General features: G+C 46.0%; 1 protein-coding gene and 1 non-coding gene across 2 annotated transcripts; one reads left to right on the forward strand and one right to left on the reverse strand.

Moving 5' to 3' along the window:
* Positions 1-219: 219 nt before the first annotated feature.
* LOC119329334 (RNA demethylase ALKBH9B-like) lies at positions 220-5,556 on the forward strand. Its single transcript, XM_037602359.1, has 6 exons — positions 220-522; positions 653-1,165; positions 2,958-3,043; positions 3,144-3,454; positions 4,423-4,494; positions 4,576-5,556. The coding sequence occupies exons 1-6, from the start codon at positions 327-329 to the stop codon at positions 5,255-5,257; spliced, it is 1,860 nt and encodes a 619-aa protein (XP_037458256.1). The 5' UTR covers positions 220-326; the 3' UTR covers positions 5,258-5,556.
* A 305-nt stretch (positions 5,557-5,861) lies between these two features.
* On the reverse strand, positions 5,862-5,934 carry TRNAA-AGC. Its single transcript has one exon. It is a non-coding gene; the product is annotated as a tRNA-Ala (tRNA).
* Between the last annotated feature and the right edge of the window lie 2,163 nt (positions 5,935-8,097).

Consider the following 8,097-nt stretch of genomic DNA (forward strand, 5'->3'; position numbering starts at 1 on the left):
TCAATCAACCACACCCAAAACTATCAAATCATCAACCAATCATGGAGCGGCAACTTAAACCATCACCCCCACCCCCGTCCCACCCACAGCATCTGCCGATCCAGGCCGTCCAACGCTCCAACGGACGGCCAGGATCGTCTCAGCCCGACCCAACGCACCCCTACCCCGCCGGAGGTTTTCTTGAGCTATCCGCAGGAGTCGCCGCGTGGGAAGCGCGACCCAAAACCTCCCCCAAAGGTGAAAGAATTGCAGACCGAGGCGGAGGAGAGTGAGGAGGAGCGGCCCCACGCGCCAGCCAGCCAGCCAGCCAGTCAGCCGCAGACCCCATGGCCGCCGGCGACGGCGCCGACCCGATGGAGCTCGTGCGGGGGCAGTACGACGCCGACGAGCTCGCCATCGCCGGGGAGTTCCTCACCACCTGGCTCCCCTTCCTCTCCGCGGGCCTCTGCCCCTCCTGCGTCGGCTCGCTCCGCGGCCGCGTCGCCTCCCTCCTCCCCCCGCCGCCGCCCCCGACGCCGCGAGGTAATGATGATGGCCGCCGCCCGCCCGCCGCGCTTTGGGGGGAAAGGAAAGGAAAAGGGCCGTGCTTGCTAGGGTTCTTGCTGGGTTGGGCACTCGCGTCTCACGTCTCCCACCTAACTTTTTCTTGCAGCGGAGGAGCCGGCGCCACCACCGCCCGTCGAGAGGGTCGTTGCCACGGGGTGGGACTCGGATCCGGCCGCCCCGCGGCATCTCCCGTTCGAGCCCAGCGGGTGGGACTCGGATCCGCCCCCGCCGCCCCCGCAGCGGCAGCAGGCGGAGGCGGAGAAGCCCCGGATGTCGTGGGCGGACATGGCTCAGGAGGACGAGCTCGCCGCCGCCGCCGCGGAGGAGGACGCGGCCGCCGCGGCCGCCGACGACGACGGGGAGGAGGGGGAGGAGGAGGAGGCCGGCGGGGCGGGGAGGCCGAGGGCGAGGCTGACCAGGGAGCAGCGGGAGCTGCATCGGTTCCGGAACGTGCTGCGGAAGGACGACTTCATATGCTTGGAGAGGGTCAAGGGCCAGCTCGTCAACATCCTCGCCGGCCTGGAGCTCCACGCCGGCGTGTTCAGCACTGCCGAGCAGAAGCGCATCGTCGACTGCGTCTACGGCCTGCAGGAGATGGGCAAGCGCGGGGAGCTTGGAGGTGAGCCTTGCATATTGGCTTTCATCAATGAAGTGTTCTGAGTTCAGTATACTAGGCCGTATGTCTATTGTTTAGAATCCAGAAAATTGTTTGCTTCTAGGGTTGCATAGCGAGGTCGGTATTAGTTCAGGAGGATGCAAGTTCGTGCCAGGTCTTATAGCTGTATCGAAGATGATGTGTTTGAACTTTCAAGTTCAGTTACATGACTGGTACTAAGGCCGTAGTGCCCGGGGTATGGACTATGGTCTATGGAGGCGTGTGTTTCGGTTAAGTTGAGTATGGACTATGCGACTTATTCTGATTTTAGATCAGCGTAGGAAGGTCTATATGGATACAGTAGCTCTGTTGTGTAGAAAATTTTTCTTTGTCTCTCCGTCTTTTATTTTTTGTGGGAGCTACGTATTAATTTCTCCATCAAGGGAGTGACTAGAACATCTATTTTGGGAGCTATGACTTTGCAGATTCACATTTGTTATGTTAACTGTATGGGATCTTGACCCGAAGTTTCATAGATTTACATTTGTTATGTTAACTATATATGGGATCTTGACCCAAAGCTGGAAACTTTTCTTAGTCATATGTTAGATTACCAGATCTATGAAAACTATAGCAGATTCAGCTTTGCTTGACTGTAATTAATCAAACTTGATGAGGAAGATGAATCGGTATTTGGTTATTTTTGCCTGTGCTTTCATGGTAGGAGCCAGTCATAGACTGAAATACCATATAATGCCAACTCTAGATAACTGGAAGTATCTTATTATGGAGAAATCTAGTGAATAGTAATGTACATAAAAAAATCCCCATCTTTGGGCACCTATCTATTTGATTTGCTCACATACTTCTGATATTGTGATGCCCTGTTCACATAAATCTTAGGGTGTCTCTTTCTGTATCATTTGTGGAATTCTCTAATTATTTTGGCTTCATTATTTCTGTTCTCATATAATGAGTACCGACACTACTACAAATTACTCCCTCTGTAAAGAAATATAAGAGTGTTTCTTACAGTCCTGTATCCCATGATAACCATGACTGAAGTAACAATAGTGTGTAGGTGTGCTGTTCTCTCGCTACTTTCCTTTTTTTTTAAAAGAACATATTTTTTGGTTGTTCTGACTTCTGACCACTGTCTTTCTGGTATTTAAATCCACTTTTTTGTTTTAATTTTTACGTACTATTTTAGAATGGGCTGTTCTCACAGTTGTTTTGCTGTATCACATTCTAGCATGACCTATTCCTTGAAGCACATGTCCTGTTTGTGTCACCTATGATCATTAGGTGTACTAGAATTTCCCATAGCCTAGTGCACCAGTACACATCAAGGGCCCAAGGTGCTAGTGCACCTAATATGCCCCCACTTCCATACCAAAGTTGATGACCATTGTAACCCACGTGCACATCCCCTGGCGTGAACCTTGTAACATATAACCAAAAACTGGCAGAAATGTAATGAATGCAACTTTTCCTTATTCACCTTACATCTTATTATTACTAGTGGTATCTTATTTAAGTTTATCCAATTTCATTATGTAGTTTTCACTTTATTTACAGAGAAAATTGTATGAAAATAATAATAATCATTTGCCTAACTGTTAAAAGTGATTTTTGAGAACATGTTACTTTTGTATTTCTAATGCAATGCTAATAATGTTTATTTCTTCATTTATGTTTCAATTGTTAGTAACATATAAATGTTCTTGAACTCTTAAGTTTTAATTGCATCCCCCAAACAGTTTTTTTCTTTACTTTCTGTGGCTAAACCTTACAACAAATATTTCCCCCTTGTCAGATCGTACATATACAGAACCTGAGAAATGGATGCGTGGTAAAGGGCGGGTAACAATTCAATTTGGATGCTGTTATAACTATGCTACGGTACTTACCTTGTTCTTAATTCCATCTTCTTGTAAGCTACATTTCAACATTAGTGAAGCCTATCCGTAGATCTATCTCAAGGTGAAATTTCTAATGGCAGGACAGGAAAGGAAATCCACCAGGCATCATTCGAACTTTTGTTTCTGATCCGATCCCTGAACTATTTAAGGTCATGATCAAGAGATTGGTAAGGTGGCGTATTCTGCCAACGGATTGTGTGCCAGACAGTTGCATTGTCAACATGTATGACCCTGGAGATTGCATCCCACCACATATAGACAGCCATGATTTTGTTCGACCATTTTGTACTGTTTCATTCCTCAGTGAATGCAACATACTTTTTGGGTCTAGTCTGAAAATCGCTGGTCCTGGAGAATTTACGGGCTCATTTGCAATTCCTCTGCCCGTTGGGTATGTTGGTTATCTTCTCTCGATTTTCCTCTATGCTTATGAATATCATGCAGAATTGACACTTCTTTTTGCATGTAGTATTCACACTTAATTATGTAGCGTATGGATAGGTCTGAAACTGTGAATTGATTATATTCCTGGAGATTTGAGAATTTTGATTGCATATGAATTGAAAGACCGTGTCTGATTCATTTGCTTACTGCATGACATCTTGTTGTAGTTGCACACTTGCACTTGACTATGTGTGGATAGTTTCGATTTTATTTTACTCCTGGAGATTTGAGAATTTTTATTGCATACTAGTAAATGTGTACGTGCAATGCACGTTAATATTAGGCAGTATATTAGTTGCACGCGGATATTAGGTTGGATATTATTTGTGTGTTAATTATATGATTAGCACTATATTTGGTATGGTATTAATTACACGCTAAACGTGTTGAGAGCTCGACATTGGATCGGTATAGTTCGTTGGATTGATGGCCGAGATTAGTTGGATTTGCCCCTTTGGGTCTTTTTTATATTAGTATAGATGAATTCAAAGACTGTCTGATTCATTTGCTTACTGCATGACATCTTGTTGTAATTGCACACTTGCACTTGACTGTATATGTGTGGATAGTTTCGAATTTATGTTTTTGACATTCGGAAGTTCTGATTTCATATGAATACCAAGATCATGGAAAGTCCGTTTGATACATCTAAATGATATTGCTCGGTGCATAGCACATTGATGTGCTGAACTTGTTAGCTTTGACCTGAAGTTGTTTTATCAAGTTTTTTGCCAAGATAAGCTATTTTCTAATGATTATGAGCCATTTTCTAGTGATTTTCCTTTTTATTGTTGTCTTGTCTTCGTTTCTTTACCTGGGTGTCATGAATTGTATGTGATATGTGCAGTGATCTCTGTAGTTCTATGCTGGAAATCATTGCTTCCTTCGCTGAACACTAAATGTGAACATTCACAGGTCTGTGCTCGTCATAAATGGCAATGGTGCTGATGTTGCAAAGCATTGTGTTCCAGCGGTACCATCCAAAAGGTTGTAGTTGTATGTTGCATTATTTTCTGAACTTGATTTGTTCACCTCTGACATAATGCTGGAACTCTGATTGATGTACAGGATATCCATTACCTTCAGAAAAATGGATCCTGCAAAGCGTCCATTCAGTTTCAAGGATGATCCTGAACTGCTGAACATTACTCCTCTCGAAGCACCAGCTCTACCCGAGACTAGCAGATCCTCGGATGAAGGCAAGGGGAAGCAGCTTGGCGTACAAACTCGGGATCCAGGCAGCAGATCATCCAGAAGCAGGAAATCCAAAGGAAGGACGACACCTGCTGGAAAGGCTGGATGGGGGGGCATTCTTGGAGACCAACCTCCACAGCACCCACAGAGCCCCATCTCCAGTGTGAGCTCTGAGAGAGAGAGGGACTCCATTGGGAGGTCGAGAGAGCCAAGGTATCCACCGGGTTCTGACAGAGAAAGGGACTCCGTTGAGAGGCCGAGAGAGCCAAGACAACCGCATGACACGCCATCTCATGGCGAGGACCTCAGAGACCGGCTGAACAGGCCGCCTCATGAGAGGACGCCTGGCAGCGGCGTGTTCTTCGTCAACAACGGCGCGGACTCCCAGGCCAGGGGGCAACGGATGGAGCACAGGCAGCTACAGATGATCAACCGCACCATCAACGACGACATGGATCCCCTCTCCGTCGGGAGCCATGAGTCCTCTGACCAGCCCCGTGTCAGCGTGCGGACCATACACAACAGACCAAGGACCAGAATAAACCTGGGCTGGTAGCCAGCCATACCATGTGTGACCGACCATGTCTGTACTCAAAATCTTCAGACGCAATGTCTGGAAAAGTTTATCGATACCTGGAAACTGGGAAGGGAAAGTTGAGATGTACATTTCAGGAACTGAAATTCACTGATAGATACTGTAGTCAGGAGCCTATTCTGTAGATAATCAGAGCTGTTATTTTTTTCCTGGAATGCTGTAATTGTGTCTTGGTGTGGATGTTTGCGTTGCGTGGGCTGGATTATTGATGGCTGAATAATATTGGCTGGGTGTAGGGCAGGAGTTTTTCCTGGAGTTAATATGCTGTGATTGTGTGCCGGGTAACATTTTGCTCTTTATATTTGGAAAAGATAGCAGTAACATTTTGCTCTTGGCCTGTGAGATTTTATTATTGCGCTGCTTTGGTTTGCGGCAAAGATTCTGTGCTTGTTTTTGTTTTTATGCCTAGAAGGATTTGTGAGATTTGGAGTTTTGCAGAAGCAAAGTCAGGATAGTTTTTTTTATGGAGTACATTATGTTCAGATGTGCAAAAAACAAACAAAAAATGGTGAAGTGGGGGTATTCAGTCAGATCTGCAAAAACAAAAAAAAATAAAAACAAAAATTGGAGAAGTGGGGTATCGATCCCCATACCTCTCGCATGCTAAGCGAGCGCTCTACCATCTGAGCTACATCCCCTTTTGTGACTCTGGTCCGACACGTGTTTACTTCCTCAATGCACGGGACCTTTTTCCCCCTTTGCAGACGCGGACCTCATGTTTGTGTTTGTGTTTGTGCTCGAGCACCGACCCGAAAATAAATCAACAAAAGCTGAAAAATATGACGAGTCAATGACTTAGAAAAAGATTATAACATAAACTTCTGAAGTTTATTCAATATAAAAAGAAAATAAAAATGTAGTGCAGATGCTCTCTCATACTATCAATTATCATTCCATCACCACTATTGTCCTTGATTGGTTGGATGATATCAAGCAGAGTTATAGCTGATGCTGACAAACACTAAGTTGTCCGTTATCGTCACTAGTATACGTCGCTGACTGAGACTAGGCTAGTGCGCGCAACGAGATCATGCCCGCATCTTCCAGTGGCTTACCCGCGGAGGCCATCTCGTCGTCAGAGTGCCTTCAACTTGTTGATCTAGTCACAGATGGACGGAGCCCTTTGTGTGTAGTAGTGACTAGTGAGGGTGTCCCGGGTGTTTATGACGCGAGCTTTGTCTATGTCGAGAAGATGCCCTCGATGGCCTTCAATGCGCATGCCACATTAGGTTGGGTGACGACCGTTGCAAGCATGCCATGAGAGAGCTATGCGGGTGTTTACAAAGCGAGTTTTATTATGGCATGTGCGCAATATAGTCGGCTCAGTGATGACCACTGCAAGCATGTCAAAAAAGAGCTAGGGCGATGCGCATGTTTATGGAGCGAGTTTTATCTGAGTCAGGAAGATGTCTTAAATGGCCTTCTCCATGTGCGTGTCCCAGTTGGATGGGTGATGATCACTGCAAGCATATCATGAGAGAGCTGGGGAGTTGCGGGTGTTTACAGAGCAAGTTTTATCTGAATCGGGAAGATGTCCTAAATGGCATTCCATATGTGTGACATGGTCGGCTGGATGATGACCGTTGCAAGCACGCCGCAAGAGAGGGTGTTAGGGCACTTAAGACCCGTTGGTCAGTCGGTTACCATGAAGTGTACTGGGTTCACCACAGTGATGACTTAGCCATCTTTATGATGTTGGAGAGGCTTTCCATTGGAACATCAACCGTCATGTCGATGAAGCGATGTAGTTGTGTGCTACAGATCGTTGAGAGAACATGCCCCTTCCAGAGCAAATGATTGTTCTTGGCGAGCTTCTCCGTGATGAAATGGGCTAAGGACACAACAAGATAAAGGTATGGTGCGGTCAAAGAGCTAGCCATGACTTTAGTTGGATGCATTATACTAGATGTGATCCAAAGTGGAATTGCTAGTGATACCATGTGAGATTTTGTGAAAGCGTTTCTACCTCCTGAAGGAGGCTGTGTGGATTGTATTTATAATGATATACACATGTCGGTTACAACAGATCATCCTAGATCACCGCTTTGATAGGTGAGAGAACTAGTTTAAACTATGTACAAGACCTTATCTCTACAAATCATGTTGTTCCTGTTGTAGCTGCAAGATTATATAGGTAGATTGTGACTAGTACTGACACAAGAAGTTGCTTCTGACATTGATCCCACTCCTCAATTCTCTCTCCACTATGGCATCCTCAAGTACATCAATAGGTTTTTGTTGGGAAACATAGCATGCAATTTTAAAAAAATTCTACGCTCACGTAAGATTTATCTAGGAGATGCATATCAACGAGAGGGGGAGAGTGTGTCTACGTACCCTCGTAGACCGAAAGAAGAAGCATTTGACAACGCGGTTGATGTAGTCGAACTTCTTCTAGCTCCGACCGATAAATCACCGAACGTACGACACCTTCGAGTTCTGCACACGTTCAGCGCGATGACGCCCCTCGCCTTCTTGATCCAGTAAGGTGTTGAGGAAGTAGATGAGTTCCATCAACACGATGGCGTGGTGACGGTGATGGTGAAGTGATCCACGCAGGGCTTCGCCCTAAGCACTGCGAGAATATGACCGGGGGTGTAAACTGTGGAGGGGGGCGCCGCACACGGCTAACAATTGATGTTGTGTATTCTAGGCGCTCCCCTCCCCACATATACATATGTTATGTGGGAGGGAAGGAGAGGCAGACAAGGGGCGCCCCAAGTAGGATTCGAATCCTACTTGGGGTTTCCAAGTCGCGCCCCCTTCCATATATCATCAGAGAGAAAAGGGAAGGGGGAAGA

The sequence above is a fragment of the Triticum dicoccoides genome, chromosome 7A (genome assembly GCF_002162155.2).
Source record: "Triticum dicoccoides isolate Atlit2015 ecotype Zavitan chromosome 7A, WEW_v2.0, whole genome shotgun sequence".
In the NCBI taxonomy this organism is placed as follows: domain Eukaryota; kingdom Viridiplantae; phylum Streptophyta; class Magnoliopsida; order Poales; family Poaceae; genus Triticum; species Triticum dicoccoides.

What these genes read in the sequence shown, in the direction of transcription:
- LOC119329334 (XM_037602359.1), top strand. Translation starts at nt 327, where the DNA reads ATGGCCGCCGGCGACGGCGCCGACCCGATGGAGCTCGTGCGGGGGCAG. An exon ending in GCTGTTATAACTATGCTACG is followed by an intron (nt 3,044 to 3,143) that starts GTACTTACCTTG and finishes TTCTAATGGCAG; the next exon opens with GACAGGAAAGGAAATCCACC. An exon ending in CCAGCGGTACCATCCAAAAG is followed by an intron (nt 4,495 to 4,575) that starts GTTGTAGTTGTA and finishes ATTGATGTACAG; the next exon opens with GATATCCATTACCTTCAGAA.